Source organism: Bombina bombina, chromosome 11 (genome assembly GCF_027579735.1).
Source record: "Bombina bombina isolate aBomBom1 chromosome 11, aBomBom1.pri, whole genome shotgun sequence".
Classification (NCBI taxonomy): Eukaryota; Metazoa; Chordata; class Amphibia; order Anura; family Bombinatoridae; genus Bombina; species Bombina bombina.
Window position 1 is genome coordinate 121,563,617 of NC_069509.1, and position 22,990 is coordinate 121,586,606.

Below are 22,990 nucleotides of genomic sequence, written 5' to 3' on the forward strand. Positions count from 1 at the left end.
CAAAACCAATCTCGCCACTGTACATTGGAGGGCCTGTTATGGAACATTCTTTGGGCTGGAGGTACATGGGCTTAAGGATACCCAGAGACTGCATGGAAATATGGAATTTTATATGCTGGACACCCCATGTACTTTCATAACTCTGTCTTATGTCTATGTCACCCTGTATCCATAAATACAGGATGGGTACAGGGTGTGAGTGCCCCTTGTGGGAGCAATTGTGACTCTATAAGCCAAGTGGGCATAAAAGACTTTATAGCTAATAAGAACTGTTCCTATATTCTGTAATAAGATGTATTCTATGTATGTTTAAGATCTGATTGTGTCTCAGGAGTCTGTCTAGGTAAACTGATTGGGTTTTGTGTGATTATGTTAACTAGACTGCCCAACATCAGATTGTCTGAGTACTTAATATGTTAATCTGTTTTACCTGTGAATAGACAATTCTTAGAGGTTTGATGCATTGTTCATATGTTTGCTTTACTGTTTAACCAATGCCCTCTGTAACCTGAAGCCAGGGTTATATTCAACCCCCCCATCTGGGGTCAAAACCTGTATAAATACTAGGCATTCAGCCTTTAATAAATATATTCTTTTTTAAACCTGAAATGTGGAGCTTGGTCTCATGTTTGCAGGGAAACTGATCAAGGTTGTGAAGTGCTGATTCTGTATGCAGGACATTGTTCCCTGGTATTAACCCTTGGTATCCTGTTGGTACCGTAACAATTGGTGGCAGCGGTGGGATGAACCTTATTGCCCAGAAGAGCAACTACACAAGCCAGTAACCTCAGGAAGAGGGGGATTATTACAATACTGACTAAGATGGAAAAGAGAAAAGTACATTTTGCAGCTTTTAAAAACTTCCTGGAAACAGAAGGAGAGATTGATGGGTACCTTGCGGATTTTGAGAGGCAATGTGCACTACACAAGGTACCCGCAGAGGACTGGGTCACGATATTATCTGGAAAATTATCCGGCCGGGCCAGAGAGGCTTTTCGGGCCATTCCAGATGAGGAAGTCAGGGATTATAATACTGTAAAAGAGGCTCTGCTCTCCAGGTATGCGGTTACACCGGAGGCATACCGGAGGCGGTTCAGAGACACTGTTAAATTAGCTGGAGATTCCTACCTTGAGTGGGCATGTAAGGTGCACCGCACAGCAGCTCACTGGATAGCGGGGTGCCAAGCCATATCTGGGGAAGAGGTGCTGCAGCTATTCCTGTTGGAACATTGCTTCGACAAGTTACCCGCAGGAGTTCGAGAGTGGGTTCGGGACCGTAAACCCTCCACCCTGCAGGAAGCGGCTCGCTTGGCAGATGAGTATACGGATGCCCGCAAACTGGACACTGCTACCACTAAGCCCCCTGCTAGAGTGGTGTACAGACCCCCAGTCACCCCAGCAGCTGCCAGTTACCAAACCCCGGCGCACCGCTATACCACACGGCCTCCGGCCACGAACTACCCTCAGAGAGCCCTGTTCAATTTGCGGTGCTACTCACAACCTATTCGGTGCTTTAGATGTAAGCAACTAGGGCACAAAAGACCAGAGTGTCCCCTAAACGCAGCGAACCAAGCGCAGTCCTGGAGAAGACCCGCCGGCGGAATCCCGCGTAATCCTCAGCCTGCGGCCCGCTACGTAGAGGCGCAAGAATGCTGAAGCATCCTACATGAGGCAGACCTTGTGCAAGCTGCCCACCGGAATAACCGGCAACTGGTTAAAGTGAATGGGAAGAAGGTCAGTGGTCTACGGGATACTGGTGCTACCATGACCTTGCTTCAAAAGAACTTGGTGTCTGAGAAACAGTACACTGGAGACACTGTGGCTGTGAGGGTAGCAGGGGGCGATGTGTTCAGCCTACCTGTTGCCAGGGTACATTTGGATTGGGGAGTGGGCGCTAGACCTGTGAATGTGGGGGTCAAGAAGGACTTACCTGCTGATGTTCTTCTTGGAAATGACTTGGCCCCCCTTGTTTCTGCCTACGCTCCTATGGGTCCAGCTGATGTTAACTCTGTGACTACCCGTGCCCAGATCCGTGCAGCAGAGACTGACCCACCTGCTGCTAAGCCCCAGGACGCTGAGCTCAGTAAATCTCTATCCGCTATTGATATGTGGAGGTCCCGTTACAGTGCGCTGATGAAGGAGAAGAGGAGCGCAGAGGAAAAAGCACGTTTAGAACGTGAATCTCTGCTAGACAAGCTGCACCGACAGACTGCAGAAAACACCAGCTTGAGAGTGGGACATGAAACCTTAAAGACAAACTTAGCGACACTTGAGGAGAAGCTGACGCTGGCTCATATTGAGGTGCAGCAACTCAAGGGCACCCTATGTCAGTATGAAGGTATTGTGGATACCTATAAAGAGCAGGTACAGAAAACTCGTAAAGAAGCTGATGGGATTTTGAAGGACTGTTTAGCCCTAGTCTGGGCACTGAGGAATTTGAACCCTTGTTTGTATGGACAGGAATTCTCTCTCATAACGGGAATACAGATGGATTGTCCCAGCAAACTGACATGCCTACCAGGCGCTCTGGTGGTATATGGCACAGTATATACCCTGGACAGCTGAGCATGACAAACCAGAGGGAGAGGAGTTTGATGGTCCTGGCTTGTTATGGGAGTCCTTTGCAGAGCCTGACTTTGGGAGCCCTGCGCAGACCAGACTTCAGGACATTTTCTATGAGAGGGAGGCTAGGCATGACTGGGCTGACCCCCATGAAGTAGAGCCAGACCTGGCTCACTTAGCAGCCCTGGAGTGGGAACTGGAGCAGGACTACCGAGATCTCTTCCACTCCATTGGGAAGGCTCAGCAGGACAGCAAGGTGAAAGACCCAGATCCAGACTCCATTCCCCAGCGGCAGGCTGAGTTACAGGGGGCAGAGACAGTTGGTCCTGTCCCCCAGCAGCAGAGGAATATACAGGGAATTGGGAGCCCAGACTCCATTCCCCAGCGGCAGGCTGCGTTACAAGGGGTAGGGACAGTTGGTCCTGTCCCCCAGCAACACGGCTGTTTAGCCAAAGGGCAGACGATTGGTCTCCCCCTCCAGCAGCACAGCTATGTATCCAAAGGGGAGACAGTCGGTCTCCCCCTCCAACAACCAGGCTCCCACCAGGCTACTTCCATGGTAGTGCTGGCACCCGGGCAGAGTACAGCTGGTCTCTGCCCACCTCGCAACCCACCAATTCAGCGTACCAGTACCCCACACAGCTGTGGTGAGGCACCTGGACATGGACAAGTTTTCCCCGTACTCAGGTGTAGTAACCATTTATTGTGGGTGGGCTGTACTACTAATTGTGTTTTATGGGTGGGTTGCTGGACTAACCAGGGCACTGACCGGCAGGAGGTCAGATACCCTGTTAGTCTGTTTGGAAAAGGGGAGAGATGTGACAAAACCAATCTCGCCACTGTACATTGGAGGGCCTGTTATGGAACATTCTTTGGGCTGGAGGTACATGGGCTTAAGGATACCCAGAGACTGCATGGAAATATGGAATTTTATATGCTGGACACCCCATGTACTTTCATAACTCTGTCTTATGTCTATGTCACCCTGTATCCATAAATACAGGATGGGTACAGGGTGTGAGTGCCCCTTGTGGGAGCAATTGTGACTCTATAAGCCAAGTGGGCATAAAAGACTTTATAGCTAATAAGAACTGTTCCTATATTCTGTAATAAGATGTATTCTATGTATGTTTAAGATCTGATTGTGTCTCAGGAGTCTGTCTAGGTAAACTGATTGGGTTTTGTGTGATTATGTTAACTAGACTGCCCAACATCAGATTGTCTGAGTACTTAATATGTTAATCTGTTTTACCTGTGAATAGACAATTCTTAGAGGTTTGATGCATTGTTCATATGTTTGCTTTACTGTTTAACCAATGCCCTCTGTAACCTGAAGCCAGGGTTATATTCAACCCCCCCATCTGGGGTCAAAACCTGTATAAATACTAGGCATTCAGCCTTTAATAAATATATTCTTTTTTAAACCTGAAATGTGGAGCTTGGTCTCATGTTTGCAGGGAAACTGATCAAGGTTGTGAAGTGCTGATTCTGTATGCAGGACATTGTTCCCTGGTATTAACCCTTGGTATCCTGTTGGTACCGTAACAATTGGTGGCAGCGGTGGGATGAACCTTATTGCCCAGAAGAGCAACTACACAAGCCAGTAACCTCAGGAAGAGGGGGATTATTACAATACTGACTAAGATGGAAAAGAGAAAAGTACATTTTGCAGCTTTTAAAAACTTCCTGGAAACAGAAGGAGAGATTGATGGGTACCTTGCGGATTTTGAGAGGCAATGTGCACTACACAAGGTACCCGCAGAGGACTGGGTCACGATATTATCTGGAAAATTATCCGGCCGGGCCAGAGAGGCTTTTCGGGCCATTCCAGATGAGGAAGTCAGGGATTATAATACTGTAAAAGAGGCTCTGCTCTCCAGGTATGCGGTTACACCGGAGGCATACCGGAGGCGGTTCAGAGACACTGTTAAATTAGCTGGAGATTCCTACCTTGAGTGGGCATGTAAGGTGCACCGCACAGCAGCTCACTGGATAGCGGGGTGCCAAGCCATATCTGGGGAAGAGGTGCTGCAGCTATTCCTGTTGGAACATTGCTTCGACAAGTTACCCGCAGGAGTTCGAGAGTGGGTTCGGGACCGTAAACCCTCCACCCTGCAGGAAGCGGCTCGCTTGGCAGATGAGTATACGGATGCCCGCAAACTGGACACTGCTACCACTAAGCCCCCTGCTAGAGTGGTGTACAGACCCCCAGTCACCCCAGCAGCTGCCAGTTACCAAACCCCGGCGCACCGCTATACCACACGGCCTCCGGCCACGAACTACCCTCAGAGAGCCCTGTTCAATTTGCGGTGCTACTCACAACCTATTCGGTGCTTTAGATGTAAGCAACTAGGGCACAAAAGACCAGAGTGTCCCCTAAACGCAGCGAACCAAGCGCAGTCCTGGAGAAGACCCGCCGGCGGAATCCCGCGTAATCCTCAGCCTGCGGCCCGCTACGTAGAGGCGCAAGAATGCTGAAGCATCCTACATGAGGCAGACCTTGTGCAAGCTGCCCACCGGAATAACCGGCAACTGGTTAAAGTGAATGGGAAGAAGGTCAGTGGTCTACGGGATACTGGTGCTACCATGACCTTGCTTCAAAAGAACTTGGTGTCTGAGAAACAGTACACTGGAGACACTGTGGCTGTGAGGGTAGCAGGGGGCGATGTGTTCAGCCTACCTGTTGCCAGGGTACATTTGGATTGGGGAGTGGGCGCTAGACCTGTGAATGTGGGGGTCAAGAAGGACTTACCTGCTGATGTTCTTCTTGGAAATGACTTGGCCCCCCTTGTTTCTGCCTACGCTCCTATGGGTCCAGCTGATGTTAACTCTGTGACTACCCGTGCCCAGATCCGTGCAGCAGAGACTGACCCACCTGCTGCTAAGCCCCAGGACGCTGAGCTCAGTAAATCTCTATCCGCTATTGATATGTGGAGGTCCCGTTACAGTGCGCTGATGAAGGAGAAGAGGAGCGCAGAGGAAAAAGCACGTTTAGAACGTGAATCTCTGCTAGACAAGCTGCACCGACAGACTGCAGAAAACACCAGCTTGAGAGTGGGACATGAAACCTTAAAGACAAACTTAGCGACACTTGAGGAGAAGCTGACGCTGGCTCATATTGAGGTGCAGCAACTCAAGGGCACCCTATGTCAGTATGAAGGTATTGTGGATACCTATAAAGAGCAGGTACAGAAAACTCGTAAAGAAGCTGATGGGATTTTGAAGGACTGTTTAGCCCTAGTCTGGGCACTGAGGAATTTGAACCCTTGTTTGTATGGACAGGAATTCTCTCTCATAACGGGAATACAGATGGATTGTCCCAGCAAACTGACATGCCTACCAGGCGCTCTGGTGGTATATGGCACAGTATATACCCTGGACAGCTGAGCATGACAAACCAGAGGGAGAGGAGTTTGATGGTCCTGGCTTGTTATGGGAGTCCTTTGCAGAGCCTGACTTTGGGAGCCCTGCGCAGACCAGACTTCAGGACATTTTCTATGAGAGGGAGGCTAGGCATGACTGGGCTGACCCCCATGAAGTAGAGCCAGACCTGGCTCACTTAGCAGCCCTGGAGTGGGAACTGGAGCAGGACTACCGAGATCTCTTCCACTCCATTGGGAAGGCTCAGCAGGACAGCAAGGTGAAAGACCCAGATCCAGACTCCATTCCCCAGCGGCAGGCTGAGTTACAGGGGGCAGAGACAGTTGGTCCTGTCCCCCAGCAGCAGAGGAATATACAGGGAATTGGGAGCCCAGACTCCATTCCCCAGCGGCAGGCTGCGTTACAAGGGGTAGGGACAGTTGGTCCTGTCCCCCAGCAACACGGCTGTTTAGCCAAAGGGCAGACGATTGGTCTCCCCCTCCAGCAGCACAGCTATGTATCCAAAGGGGAGACAGTCGGTCTCCCCCTCCAACAACCAGGCTCCCACCAGGCTACTTCCATGGTAGTGCTGGCACCCGGGCAGAGTACAGCTGGTCTCTGCCCACCTCGCAACCCACCAATTCAGCGTACCAGTACCCCACACAGCTGTGGTGAGGCACCTGGACATGGACAAGTTTTCCCCGTACTCAGGTGTAGTAACCATTTATTGTGGGTGGGCTGTACTACTAATTGTGTTTTATGGGTGGGTTGCTGGACTAACCAGGGCACTGACCGGCAGGAGGTCAGATACCCTGTTAGTCTGTTTGGAAAAGGGGAGAGATGTGACAAAACCAATCTCGCCACTGTACATTGGAGGGCCTGTTATGGAACATTCTTTGGGCTGGAGGTACATGGGCTTAAGGATACCCAGAGACTGCATGGAAATATGGAATTTTATATGCTGGACACCCCATGTACTTTCATAACTCTGTCTTATGTCTATGTCACCCTGTATCCATAAATACAGGATGGGTACAGGGTGTGAGTGCCCCTTGTGGGAGCAATTGTGACTCTATAAGCCAAGTGGGCATAAAAGACTTTATAGCTAATAAGAACTGTTCCTATATTCTGTAATAAGATGTATTCTATGTATGTTTAAGATCTGATTGTGTCTCAGGAGTCTGTCTAGGTAAACTGATTGGGTTTTGTGTGATTATGTTAACTAGACTGCCCAACATCAGATTGTCTGAGTACTTAATATGTTAATCTGTTTTACCTGTGAATAGACAATTCTTAGAGGTTTGATGCATTGTTCATATGTTTGCTTTACTGTTTAACCAATGCCCTCTGTAACCTGAAGCCAGGGTTATATTCAACCCCCCCATCTGGGGTCAAAACCTGTATAAATACTAGGCATTCAGCCTTTAATAAATATATTCTTTTTTAAACCTGAAATGTGGAGCTTGGTCTCATGTTTGCAGGGAAACTGATCGAGGTTGTGAAGTGCTGATTCTGTATGCAGGACATTGTTCCCTGGTATTAACCCTTGGTATCCTGTTGGTACCGTAACATACCTTAACTGAAAATTATATATGTTGTACTTAAAATTTATTTCAAAGTTATAGTATAGACATGTGTTCATAATGTGTATTTAGAATTCCCCAGCGGCTTTGTGACCTAACATTTGATTGCTAAGTAAGTGTTAATTACTATTTTTCCTGAGCTTCAAAAGCTAAGTTTCAAGAGTCATTGCAGACAGCATGTCTGTATATCTCCACATGGGGTCATTACCTGATAACTTTTATTACATAGATTTTGATCTGAGCAAATGTGATTTAGCATATTGAGTGGTGAGGGGGTCTGATGTGTAATCAGCAAGGCATCTCATGTCTGACCTCAGATTTGCAATACACATATTATCTACTGACATTCACAGATACCCTGACATCAGGAATGTTAATTTCCTAAATACCTGATGTTCTATCTTTGACTTCTAGCTTTATTTAACTAAACAGTTTTCAGGAAAATATATGTTTTGATTTATAGCTGCAGGGCAATTGCAATATTCATGTAATGTATGGGGAGATGAATTTGGACAAGAGAACTCTGAGTAATATATGTAAATTAGATATCATCTGACACTTTTTTCTATCACTGTGGTTAGCCAAAGCAATAATTTGCAAATCTTACTCAGGGTTCTCTGGTTTACCTTTTACTCACCATAAGTTAAATGAATATTGTATTTGCCCTGGAAATAAGCTTCACCTACTTGCACCTCAAACATAACTGATATGATTATAGTTAATTCAGATAGTATACAAGATTGCCCTGGCCAGGCCTTTTAGCTGGGAATTAACTTGTTATCTCAAAGTAATAGGTAGTACCTACAACCCCAATTCCAAAAAAAGTTGGGACAGTATGTAAAATGCAAAAAACAACAACAAAAAGAGGCATTTGAAAATTCAATTAACACTGTACTATATTGAAAACACATTGTGTGATGTTTTACTTTGTGAATTTAATGAATTTTTAAAAATATACACTAATTTCAAATCTGATGACTGCAACACACTCCAAAAAAGTTGGGGCAGTCGACTGTTTACAAATTTGTAACATCACCTTTTTTTTTTTTAATAATACTTATTAAGCATTTGGGCAGTGAAGACACTAGTTGGTTAAGTTTAGCAAGTGGAATTTTCCCCCATTTGTTCATTATGCATGTCTTCAGCTGCGCAACTGTTACTTGGCCTTGGTTCCCTTATTTTGCGCTTCATAATGTGCCACATATTCTCAATCGTATACGGGTCAGGACTGCAGGCAGGCCAGGCTAGCACCCACACACTCTGCTTACACAACCATGCACTTGTAATCCGGGCAGACTGTGGTTTGGCGTTGTCCTGTTGGAAAATGCAGGGACATTCCGGGATAAGACGATACATATCTTTCTGTATTAATGGTGCCCTCACAGATGTGCAAGTTACCCATGCCATGGGCACTGACACACACCTCTACCATGACAGACGCTGGCTATTGGACCTGACGTTGATAACAGCTTGCAAGAAACAAGACGAAAAAGACTGTGTTCTCAATGTAGCGAGTGCAGTCCAGAGTTTATTCAGTTAGGATAACCGCTTGGATGGTCCTTTTCCTCTTTAGTACGGAGAACACAACGTATGTTTTTTCCTAAAACTATTTTAAATGTTGACTCGTTGGACCACAAAACATGATTACACTCTGCTACTGTCCATTTCAGATTATACTGAGCCCAGAGAAGTTGGCGGCGTTTCTGGACAGTGTTGATGTATAACTTCTGCTTTGCATAATAAAGCCTTAACTTGCATCTGTGGATGCAGTGGTGAATGCTGTTGACTGACAAAGGTTTACCAAAGTATTCCTAAACCCATGTCAGGATATCTATTACAGACTCACAATGGTTTTTGAGACAGTGACGTCTGAGGGATTGGAGATCATGCACATTCAGAAGTGGTTTTCCGCCTTGCACTTTATGCACAGAGATTTTACCGGATTCCTTGAATCTTTGAATTATATTGTGCACTGTAAGAGAAATGCCCAAAATCCTACCGATTTGTCTTTGGGGAAATTTGTTCTCAAAGTGTTTTTTTTTTTTGCTGACACATCTGTTGTCAGATTGGCGAGACTCGATCCATCCTTGCTCTTGAATGACAAGGCCTTTTTTTGAGGCTCCTTGTATATTATGATTAAACGATTGCAAGGGACACTTTTGAGGAATCCAGAAATAGCATTGTCTTGACTCTGTTGGCAAGAAACACTACTATGCTATCCTTTAAAGGAACAGTATATACACATTTTCAACTGCATGTGATGGACACTACTATAAATAAGAATATGCACAGATACTGATTTAAAAATCCTCTATAAAATCTTTTAAAAACGTACTTAGAAGCTCCCTGTTTAGCACTGTTGAGGAGGTTAGGCTTGGATACCCAGTAAAAGGGGCTGTGAAAGCAGGAAGAACAGACCCCCCCCTGCATATGAAAAGACATTACAGAAACAGGAGCAAGCTGGAGTTTGTAGACTTGGGTCTACATCTGATACTTTGAGGCTTGGTTAGGAGTCTTAAAATCGGCACAATGTTATTAAAAAAATAAGCAAAACTATAAATTGTTACAAAAACAGCCCAGATAGGCTATATAAATGGATCAGCTACAAAACAAACTGCTGGATCAGACTGCATAAGCTGCATGCTTTTCATAGGTGTTGGCTCCTGATTGCTTAGCAGGTTCCAAACTCGCAAGTACTTTGAGTGACTCCCAGTATAGTACACTAAGGTGCTCTGTTTTTTAGGTGTAATATACACTCTATTGGATTGTGTGAAATTCATATAGCCTTAAAGGACAAATAATCCTAGCGGTACAAAATGGGTTATATTATTATCTTTTTACATTTATTATTTAGCCATTTTATTTATAACTGTTTTTTACTTGTTATATAGTCAATTTTGTGAAGTTTTTATCTGACTTAGTGCACTGATATTTTTATGTCGCTATCTACAAAACATGTATGCAAAAATAAACTCTACTGTACAATGTCCCTTTATAGAAATTACATAGAGGGTATGTTGTTTGTCCTTAAGGACCTAAGGTCCAGTGATGTACCCTGTACTTGATTTTTCATTAAGGGGTTAAACACATAGTTAAAGTCCCCTACAGAATAACAATGCACTAAAAAGAGGTAGCTGAACACATCTGGTGAGACAATAATAAGAGACAATGTGTGTAGGCATCGATCACCAGCTAGCTTCCTTTAGTGCTTTGTCGCTGCTGAGAATTTGTACAGACTTTCATGTTCCTTTACTTCTGTATATTAGGTCATGGCTTGATAAAACCAGGCACCATTGGCACCTCAAACATATTGCCTGACATTGCCCCTGTAAATTGCTAGAACTGGATTATAATGGTCACTTTATTTGCACATTTGTACATTGCATATTATGGAGGATGATTTTAATCTCTTCTACATTATCTGCACAGGCTGGTGCGTGCACACAAACTCATCAGTTTCAAGATATTAGTAGATTTAAAGGGACATAAAACCCAAATATTTTCTTTGATAATTCAGATAGAGCATACAATTTTAAACAACTTTCCAATTTACTTCTATTATCAAATTTTCTTCTTATCTTTTGTTAAAAAAAAAGTATTAAGGTAAGTTCAAAAGTGTTCACGTGTCTGCTATACTATATGGCAGCAGTTTTGCTAACTTATACATTAGCAAGGGCACTAGATGTCAGCACTATATCCCGTCATGCAGTGGTCCAGACATGTGCACTCTACCTATCTAGATAGCCCCTCAATAAAGAATAACAAGAGAACTGAGCAAATTTGGTAACAGAATGAAATTGGAAACTTTTTTTTTTAAATTGTATTTACTATCTAAATTATAAAAGAAAAAAATTGTGGTTTCATGTCCCTTTAAGTTTTAAGATTTTTTTTTAAACTATTAAACAAATAGTAATCAACAAGCTCATTTATTAGGAGATTTAAGTTTAGGATTTTTGTAAGCAATTATACAAATAAACTACAAGCACATTTAGTGCAGTGTAAAAGTTTAAATTAAGGAGTTTTATTTCACTTATTAATTATACATTAATTGTACTTACAATGTTTCACTTTAAATAGACATATTAAACCTGCTATAATATACAGATTGCTTTAGTAACATGTCTATTTCACCTAAACGGACAGTGTTTTCCTTTTAATGTGTTTACAATGACTTGTTATACCACCTACATAGTTAAAAAAAAATTCAGGTATATTTGTGTGTGTGAAATAACTATCTGCTAACTGAAACTACAACCAATTAAAGTGACTATCCAGGGTGAACAGACCGTGTTAACATAGCTCCCTTTATTTACACAAAATCCTCCTGATCTTTTCTGTTTATACACCGTAAAAAATGCTGCTGCCCAGCTGCAAGTTGGGAAAAAATAGCCAATCAGCAGTGCTGAGGTCATGCTTTGCTTTGCTGTGATCTCATGACATTTCCTTTAACTGAATAAGAAAATAACATGGCTGTACCTGTACATTCCAGATGCACACTCCCTTGCAAGTCCTGGGACTAGCATCCTGATTGGCTGTTTAAAGTCTCTTTATAGTGAGGTTTGAATACTTAGGAAATGTTGAGGTAAAATATCTTCTTTTTTTATATATATATATATATTTAGGTAATATTTTCTAGTCCGCTTTTTACTTCTGTGCTGCATCACTTTCAAGTGTTTCTACATTTGGATATCATGTCCCTTTAAATTATCCAAATAGATATTTGTTAGACCATTATACAAACATTACGGCTTTTAAGACTCAGTTCATTCATCTTTAAAATCTCTAACGGAGACCACTTTTATTTTTGACATTTCCTCATACAAAATTAGTGTTTTTATTTGAATTGACAGGCAACCCTGAAGAGGTACCAGACCGAACACAGGCATAAAGTTGACTCTCTTGAGAAATCACAGGCTGACCTAAAGAAACTCCGGAGGAAAAGCCAAGGTGGAAGAAATGCAACTAAATATGACATGAAGGAAACAGAGGTTTGTTCCTAGTTGCTGACAAAAATGCATTTTATCATTAAAGGGACATTTAACACTTGGATATGGTAATGGTTGAATATGATATGGTTGAAATGTTAAACTGTATGTATAAGAAAAACTCCTCTGCAATATACTTTCATTATTTATTTTGTTCCCTTTTCCTGTAATTTAATTCTGAAATTGTTATCTTTTCAGTTCCTGTTAGAAAGGGAAGTACAGAACTCGGTTATATTCCACACAGTCATTGGCTGCACACCCTAGTGACCTATTTATAACTGTCCCTGATTGGCCACAGCAGAAAAAGAAACCTAAGTTACAACACAGCAGCTCTCATTGCTTTATTGACACTAAATGTTTACACTTATTTTGTCAATGTTTAAATAACTAATGAAACTTTAAAAAATACATCTACATGTTATTCTTAGACTAATCTTTTCTTTGAATGCATCATTCTATCTAACATTTATTTAGTGTTTCATGTCCTTTAAGGAAACTTTTACTATAATGCGTTAAAAATGTGTTGCACAGTCCACTATGTTTCTTTCTTCTCCTAAGGAATTTAGGTAGGGTAAATGTAAAATAGACTTTAAAATATGGTGTTATAGTGCAGGTCTCTTTGCTTACTCAGCGATGATGGGTGGATACACATATAGTGCACTAGCTTGCCTGTCAATCAAGCTAGTGCACATCAGTGTACTTACTAATCAGCAGCTAAGTACGTTTTAGAGGTGCCCATCTAAGTGTTGGGGGAAAAAAAGACTAACGATATATAATTAGGTAAAAGGGTTTTAAACAAGTTTTGAAATTATTATTTTTATTTTAACGGTTGATGAGAGTCCACAAATCATCACATATAGATACACATTCTGTCCATCAGGAGGTGGCAAAACACCCCAACATTGCAGAGTTTTACTCCACCTAACCTCCCAGCATTCCTAAGTTGCATCCAGCATAAAAAAGTGAGACTAAGAAGTTATTTTTCTTAATGTTAATTGATCTGGGTTCTCTTACCGGTCTGAGACCAATCTTCCCCTCAATTGTGCCTTCTGGACAGAGGGTTTCAGAAGGAGCTCAGCTAAGTAGTGAGAAATCTTCTCCCATCCAAGCTTGATACTGAGTTAAATTTGCACTTTTCTTGGTAATTGTATGGCCTGATACCCCTAGAGTTATTGCCAAAAGGGAAGTAGGGTGTAATTGAAGGGATATAAAACCCCAACATTTTCTTTTGTGATTTAGACAGAGCATGCAAACAAGTTTCTAATTTACTTACTGTTGTTAAATTTGCTTCATTCTCATTGTATTCTTTGTTGATGAGATACCTAGGTAGGTGTCTGTAGCTCTACATGGCAGGAAATATTGCTGCCATCTAGTTCTCTTGCAAATGGATTGCATTCTTGCAAAACTGCTGCCAGATAGTGCACCAGACACAAAGAAAATTTGATAATAGAAGTAAATTAGAAAGTTTACATTTGCATCCTCTATCTGAATCATGAAAGAAAAAATGTGGGGATCATGTCCTTTTAAGCTTTTACAGGAAGGGTTGCAAGTTGCACTACATTATAGGTAATAAACTCCCCTTCCTCTTGGAGCAGTGGCCATCTTAACTACTGCAAACCTGCAATTGCTGAGCTGTTTTTGAGGTCGTAAGAACATTTCACATTTCATAGTATTTACTAGCAGTTTTCTGTTAAATGCTGTATATTTAATTATGCTGTGTGTAATCTGAGACTTAATTAAAAATGGTTTATTACGTTTAAGTGCTAGTATATGGGTCATCATTTTTATTTCACTGTTTCTGGTCACACTGTCATGCTTATTGTGCAATACTTGCTTTCCCCTTTATGTTTTCTTTAATATAGAAAACATAGTGCAGCAGAGGTCTCTGGACTGTCTATTGTGGGTGAGTGCAATTCTATTGATCATGTAAATCGTGCTTATCTATTGAAATCTGTGCCCATGTATTCCTCAGCTGAGTGATTTATGTGCTGGGCATGTCACATATCCTATACAGAGGATGTCTGCATTACATTCTGTTCAGGGTAATCACAGTGTTTCTACCCAACAGCCTGCATCCCCAGGAGGCTCTGCTGGAATTAAAAGAATGTTAATTTTGCTATGGCTGAACTTGTGGCTGCTAGACCACCCCATATAAAGTGCAGACATGTTCCTGCAGTGGAGGTTACATATTGTAATGATCAGTTCCCCTCAGAGTCAGCTATATACAGTGATTTGTCTAGCCCCCCCCCCCCCCCCAATCATAAAAAGGGAATATTAGACTCACTGGACCTCCTCTAGAGATAATGGTTGATGTGTCCTTTAATTTTAAGTTAGAGGATATACATGCATTATAAGTGGAAGCCTTAAGCACATTGGAGGTGAAAGAACCAAGCAACTCTCCTAATGCTAAGGTGTTGGATAGATTATTTATGTCTGTCCCTAAAGAGCCTACTATATTACCTATTCTGAATAAGTGTCTGAACTGGTGTCTAAGGAGTGGAACAGTCCAAGGGTACCCTTTTTAACTTTCACCAAGTTTGATTGTTTCCTTTCCCATCCTTGAACCTAGCAGTGTAAGAGCTATAGCCATGTTAGCCAGGTGAGGATATATTATTTAAAGCCCCAATGGAGCAGAAGGTTGAAGGCTTCCCTAGTTATACTATTTATGCCTCACTGTTGTCAGCATGGTCTGTGTGGTGGTTCCATGTCTGTATGGTGCAATATACTTGCTCTGGCAGCATCCAGAGAACAATTCTAAGGAGAGATACAGGATTAAGGTTGGCAACAGCTTTAGTTGTAATACAGCTATAGAAATGTTTTTCATAAATGCAAAAAGTGATGCTATGACTGTTATAGCTATATGTGCCTTATAGAGAAATTCTTTGTCTGTGGACATAGTTTCTAAGTGCAGTGTTCACTCCCTACCCTTTCTAGGTAAATTTCTTTTTGGGCCTGGCCTAGATGCTATTATAGTCCCTATTACTGGGGATAAGGAGACTTTATTGCCACATGAAGAAAAATCCAAGAGCAAGGACTGAATTGCAAGGAGTTTTTGTTCATTTCAGCATTCCACATCTCAAAATGCCTCTTCCTTCTCTCAAGCTCCATTATCCTTCAAGTCCTCATGGAGACCCAGTTCCTCTTGCTCTAAGACTAAACAGACCAGGAAGTTACTTTTTCAGGAGATCTGTGTGCACATCATTTCAGAATCTTAGAATCCAAAGTCACAAAACTTGTGTTTTAATTATACAGAATCTGTTCTCAAACCATGCCTCTATAAGAGTGATTTGTGTTTCTTGGGTCCCAATAAAGGCTCAGAACTTTAATCTCTTGTCTGGCAGCTGTAGAGGAAAAGGAGGGATTTCTTACAGTTCCCTTGGACGAGCAGAGTCAAGGTTTTTTGCTCAAGACTCTACATAGAGACTGTAGTTTCAATTACTAGTCCAGAAAGGTCAGTTAATGTTGACCATAGACCTGAAAGAGGTATATGTGCACATCCCAATTCAATGGGATCATGTGAAATTCCTGAGATTTGCCTTGCTAGACAGGCATTACCAGTCTGAGCCTCTGCTCTACGGTCTTGCCATGGCTCCCAGAGTATTCACTAAAGTGTTAGGGGCCTTATGGATGGTAGCTCGTACTCCATAGCTTCTTATCCTGAGAATATTATCTTCCAGACTAAAGCTTTAGACAGCTTTTTGCAGAGTGTTATTTCAGCTATTTATGTTCCCACAACATTTCTAAGTTGCCAGCGCCTTCACTCAGGAGAATGTTCCTTGCATCAGGAGGTTTTTGTCTAGATTGTGAGGTGCTGAGGAAAGCCAGAGATACAGTATATCTGATGGACTCACATATGAACCACAAGCTTACCTAGTATTGTGCCAGATCCCAGGATCCTCAGGCAATCCTGAGATGCGCCTATGTGGGACCTTCATTGCTCAAGCCTGGTAGATACCACTGTGGTACCCCCAGAGTAATAGCCAGAATCATGCAGAAAAACACCTTAAGTGATTGTTTGCTCTGACTTGGCCATGTAGAACTTCTCTCAAGAGGTATATTCTGTCTGTTTTTTCTTCCATTAAGGACTTCTAACCTTGGCTTTGACTGTCTGGTGAGGGAACACATATTTCTATCCCATAAAGACTTTTCTGATGAGGTTATTGGCACCTTGGTTTCTTGGTTTAACTTAGGAAGCCTGTTACCAGATGTATTTATCTGCATGCTCTTGTAAGAGTGAGAGTTCTGTCTTGTATGTGCAGTTCAAAAGGAAGAATGGCAAAATTCCGGATATACAGATTTTTGGCCAGGCACTGATCCAGAACAAAACTGTCATTAGACCTGCAACTCCTCCTTGTAGTTTCAATTTTGTGTTGAGAGTACTCCAGACACCTTCCTTTGAACCTTTGTTAGGCCTATACCTTCAGATTTTGACTTAGATGTTTCTCTTTTTGCTAGCCATTTCTTCAGTTTTGCTGGGCTTTTTACTTGTGTCTTTTACGGCTTCTATACTGATTTTTCATTAGGATAAGGATGGTCTCAAATGTGACCATCCTTCCTTCAGATGGTGGATTCTATGGACACTCAACCAGGAGGTTATTCCTTCCTTGTGTCCAGCTCCTTAGAATTTCAGGTTCTGGTTTATAATTTTTATATGGAGGCTACAAAGTCTTTTTGATTTTGATCTACCCTCTTTTAAAATGTATCTGGACCCTTCAAGGGTCAAAAGGTTACAGCAACTACTTTAGCAACCTGGCTTAAGGCTTTGTTATTACCTTGTTAAGAGCAGTTCCTGTTTTGCACTTCATTGGTCTTGTTTTGGTCCTTCCCTGTTTTCTAGCTTTCCTTCTTTGCTTGTCCACATCTATAACTGAGGAATCCTGGGAGATGGGGTGGAGTAAAGCTCTATAATGTAGAAGTGTTTTGCTTCCTACAGATGGACAATTATATCCCACGTGTGATGATTTGTGGACTCACAATCACCAACACAAACTAAATAAATGTATCAAGTAAGCAACAATGTTGTTGTAACACCCTGTTTTTAGACTGTTTCATTTTACATCATGTCTGGTGTAGTTTATAGTTGTTCAGTTTAAAAAATAAATAAAAAAGTTTTATTATTTTTTTAAATATTTTTTTTTAAAGTCTTCATCTGTGTTACTGTAAAAATGACAGTATTAATCTTTACTTAAATGTTTCGTTTACCTTGTTTTTCCCCTTAGTATGTGGAAACCATCACTTCTCGGCAGACTGAAATACAAAAATTTATCGCAGAAGGCTGTAAAGAAGCTCTGTTGGAAGAGAAAAGACGTTTCTGTTTTCTGGTTGATAAACATTGTAACTTTTCAACTTATTTAAATTACTATCACATACAGGTGAGATTCAGATGTATCAACATTTATCCTTCTCTAGAGTCATTTATTGATGTTCAAATATTGATTTACAGTAAGTGTAACACAACATAAACGTTGTACGTGAATGATGAAATACACAGGTATAGCAATAAAAACCTCAATTTGTGATGCAATTCACTATAGAAACCTTCTGGGTCTTAATGCAGGTCAATTTTGGACCTCAAACACAAATAAGGTAACTTCCATTGTCAGAAGATATGATATAAAGGAGACCACTATATATATATATATATATATATATATATATATATATATATATATATATAGACCATAACTATGCCCTAGATATTATTAGCCACAATGTAATCGCTCTCCCCAAAGATAAATAATGAGCCATTAACACAAAACTTTAACACAAGGGGAAATACATGGGAGTAATGACTCAAAAGGACCAATAATGTTCTTCTTAAATATTAGAAATCCACCTTTAGATTTGATCCCTAGCAAACTTAAAGGGACAATAAAGTCACAATTAGACATTCATGATTTAGGCAGAACATACAACTTTCCAATTTACTTCTATTATTTAATTTGATTCCTTCTCTTAGTATTCTTTGCTGAAAGGTTTATCTAGGTAAGCTCAGAAGCAGCAAATAACCTAGGTTCTAGCTGCTGATTGGTGGCTGCATATATATATACCGATTGTTATTGGCTCACCCATGTGTTCAGTTAGAAACCAGTAGTGCATTGCTGCTCCTTCAATAAATGATACCCAGAGAATGAAGCAAATTTGATAATAGCAGTAAACGTTCTATCCAAATCATGAAAGACATTTTTTGGCTCAATAGTGTATAAAATAAATCTCCTATGATATTACTTTGTGACAAGCATATAACAATAAGTATGATAGCGCTTATGGGTATATATATATATATATATATATATATCTCTAGAGGTAAGCGTAAGACCACTTACATGCTCCACTTTAGTATTAAAGGGACATGAAACCCAATTTTTTATTTTGTGATTCAACTTTCCATTTTACTTCTATTTAATTTGCTTCAGTCTCTTGCTATGCTTTGTTAAATGCATATCTAAAAGGGATCAGTAGCTGCTGATTGGTGGCTGCACATAGATGCCTCATGTGATTGGCTCACCCATGTACATTGCTATATCTTCAACAAAGGATACCTAAAGAATGAAGCAAATTCAGTAATAGAAGTACATTGGAATGTTGTTTAAAAGTGTATTCTCTGGGGGGCGGAGCCAGCAGCCAAAGCAACCAGACGTGTTCCCAGAGCTCCTGAAGTTTGATCAAATAAATCAATATTCTAAGCAAGTTAAGGAATCTTCTACTCCAATATCTTTTTAATTAAGCCTTGGGACGCAGGACAAACTATATGGGGCATTGAAACAAAGCGTCGGATAATGCAACGGCACAAGGATCATTTAGATTATTATGAATGCTGCATGGAGTAAGCCACCATCTTAGGGAACACCTACGCACCTTCATTACTAACTCAACTATCAACTCTGCTGTTGCATGGGGCACTAAGACCTTGGATACCACTAACTCTCCTAGCCTAGCACCCTGGGCAATAAACATGTTTGCTGCAACCTTAAATTGCACTATGGAGCGGCAAATTTCATGTATGCTTCGCAACTTACTAATATCTTTGAATACCCATCAAAATGCACTCATTAGGGAACTGAGAGCTGTTATTTACCTGCAACAGGATATGCTGACAGCATGTAAGACAGAGGAATTTCTCAGCTAAGGCGCACTAGACGCACCACAACAGAGAGGAGATGCTCCTCAAAATGCAGAAGAAATACGACATAAATTGAAACAGAGTCCAGAGCTCAATATCGCTGAACAGACATATATCTGTATCCAGTACAACCCCTTGCAGCCCTCTATCACTGAAGCAGGGTCTGCACAGCACAGCACAACTAGGGGAGCCACAAGCAAAAACGAGAGAAACCAGTTGGGACAACCAGCTAATTGAGAGTATTTGTGTCACTGTCGATTCTACCCTGATCGAACACAGCATTTCATCTAAGCTGAGACCTCTTCTGGTAGGGGTAGGTGCGGCCGATTACCAGAAGAGAAAGATGAGCCTAATCTGCAATCAAATGATGACAGCACACACTGCCATCAATACAGAGGAGAACGGTGTTACCGGAAGCCCTCTTTAATGTCATGAGGCTTGGCCAAGAGAAATGCTAGACACTGTGGTCTGGTTGAAAGTGCATGCTCGGTGGCATTCCCACTTTGAACGCTTTTGGAACCATCCATACGTCATTAGAGAAGCATTTACTGCTATTCAAGTTGGAATTGGGTAAATCTCACTGAAATATTATGCCTTCAATATATGGTTCTTTCTTAATAGCTCAATTGCTGCCCATAGAAATGATGACCTTACGGTCTAATGAGGTCCTATGGGCACAAGCAGCTTTAGCTAGATCGTGTAATAATGGATTATATTCTTATGATAACAACTAGACTCCTCATTGAACTTGGGTGACTCCAAATGTTTTCTGAATTTGTCATGTTCATCAGTTTGTTCATCCTTCATTATCACATGTTCTGTTTCTATAATTTGTCCATACACTTCAGATATCCCTGGAGATGGTTTCTACATTCTTGAACCTATTCAAGCGATAACTTTAGCAACTTTGAATGTTATAGATCTAACGCTCTCTGTCACCATCACTTTGTACCTCATTATTTGTAATACTTGAGCTTATGCTTAGAGATACGTTTATTGGTCTTGTCTAACTATGAAGCTTGATTTTAATTCAATACAAGTCACTCATGTTCACTGTTTCACTATACCATTTTTAATAGACTATAGAAAGATCTGTGACATTTGGTGAAGTTCTGCATCACTGCTTTGCTTCCATTATTATGCTGGTGTCGTATGCCCAAGATCTTGTATTAAGTGATATATATTTTTGCTTTTTCTTCATGGCCCTGGTTGTCTCACACTAGTTGGGAGATGCATATACAGCCTTACCTAAAGAAAGCTAAGTTTATTGGGCTACTTAGCATAAGCTCATCTATAGATATGTTGCTTAGTATACATTACTACACTTGGCGCTATTCATAGGCTGTCTGCGGCCGGGCGGCATTTTGTACTCTCACTAACTCTGGTAACCTTAACTTATTCTATACATATTAACATATTCTGCCTTTAGTTTCTATGAGACAATAGGCCTATAAAGGTACTCGCCTACATACTGCTGACCCAGCTTGGTTGCATTTGTTCTTGTATGGATTCCATGTGGTGACCTAGATGCATTATATATGGTTCATTGAGTTTATTTCTCCAACATAGGTGTGTCTGGTCCACGGCGTCATCCTTACTTGTGGGAATATCTCTTCCCCAACAGGAAATGGCAAAGAGTCCCAGCAAAGCTGGCCATATAGTCCCTCCTAGGCTCCGCCCACCCCAGTCATTCTCTTTGCCGTTGCACAGGCAACATCTCCACGGAGATGGTTAAGAGTTTGTGGTGTTTAGTTGAAGTTTTTTATTCTACTATCAAGAGTTTGTTATTTTAAAATAGTGCTGGTTTGTACTATTTACTCTGAAACAGAAAAGGAGGAAGAATTCTGTTTGTGAGAGGAAGATGATTTTAGCAGACAGTAACTAAAATCGATTGCTGTTTCCACATAGGACTGTTGAGATGAAGTAACTTCAGTTGGGGGAAACAGTTAGCAGACTTTTCTGCTTAAGGTATGACTAGCCATATTTCTAACAAGACTGTGTAATGCTGGAAGGCTGTCATTTCCCCTCATGGGGACCGGTAAGCCATTTTCTTAGTCTCAAACAGAATAAAGGGCTTAATATGGGCTATAAAGCTGGTAGACACTTTTATGGGCTAAATCGATTGCTTTATTTGGACTTTTTATACATGTTTATGCTGATAATTCACACTTATAAACTTGGGGAACGTTTTTTAACGTCAGGCACTATGTTAGACACCTTTTCCAGTCAGGAAGGGCCTTCCCAGTTGTAGGCTGAGCCTCATTTTCGCGCCATTACTGCGCAGTTGTTTTTGAGAGCAAGACATGCAGATGCATGTGTGAGGACCTGAAAGTAGTTGGAAAAGTTCCTAAAAGGCGTCATTTGGTATCGTATTCCCCTCTGGGCTTGGTAAAGTCACAGCAAAGGCTGTAGCTGGGACTGTATTGGGGTTAAATCTGTAACCGGCTCCGGTTTCGTTATTTTAAGGGTTAAAGCTCTGAAAATTGGTGTGCAATACTTTTAATGCTTTAAGACACTGTGGTGAAATTTTGGTAAATTTTGAACAATTCCTTCATATTTTTTCACATATTCAGTAATAAAGTGTGCTTTGTTTAAAATTTAAAGAGACAGTAACGGTTTTGTTTTAAAATGTTTTTTGTGCTTTATTGACAAGTTTAAGCCTGTTTAACATGTCTGTGCCTTCAGATAAGCTATGTTCTATATGTATGAAAGCCAATGTGTCTCCCCCTTCAAAATTGTGTGATAATTGTGCCATAGCGTCCAAACAAAGTAAGGACAGTATTGCCACAGATAATGAAATTGCCCAAGATAATTCCTCAGATGAAGGGAGTAGACATGGTTCTACATCATCTCCTTCTGTGTCTACGCCAGTTTTGCCCACGCAGGAGGCCCCTAGTACTTCTAGCGCGCCAATGCTTATTACCATGCAACAATTGACGGCTGTAATGGATAACTCCATAGCAAATATTTTATCCAAAATGCCTGCATATCAGAGAAAGCGCGATTGCTCTGTTTTAAACACTGAAGAGCAGGAGGGCGCTGATGATAATTGTTCTGTCATACCCTCACACCAATCTGAAGGGGCCATGAGGGAGGTTTTGTCAGATGGGGAAATTTCAGATTCAGGAAAAATTTCCCAACAGGCTGAACCTGATGTTGTGACATTTAAATTTTAAGTTAGAACATCTCCGTGCACTGCTTAAAGAGGTGTTATCTACTCTGGATGATTGTGACAACTTGGTCATTCCAGAAAAATTATGCAAGATGGACAAGTTCCTAGAGGTTCCGGTGCACCCCGACGCTTTTCCTATACCCAAGCGGGTGGCGGACATAGTGAATAAGGAGTGGGAGAAGCCCGGCATACCTTTTGTTCCCCC

The 22,990-nt window shown here is 41.5% G+C and overlaps 1 protein-coding gene across 1 annotated transcript in view; it reads left to right on the forward strand.

Annotated features, from left to right (window-relative positions):
• BAIAP2L1 (BAR/IMD domain containing adaptor protein 2 like 1) overlaps window positions 1-22,990 on the forward strand; it is a 435,923-nt gene that overhangs the window by 271,314 nt on the left and 141,619 nt on the right. The window contains exons 6-7 of the mRNA XM_053694428.1: window positions 12,356-12,493; window positions 17,710-17,862. Of these exons, the coding sequence (XP_053550403.1) occupies window positions 12,356-12,493; window positions 17,710-17,862 (291 nt within the window). The remainder of the gene's footprint in view (window positions 1-12,355; window positions 12,494-17,709; window positions 17,863-22,990) is intronic.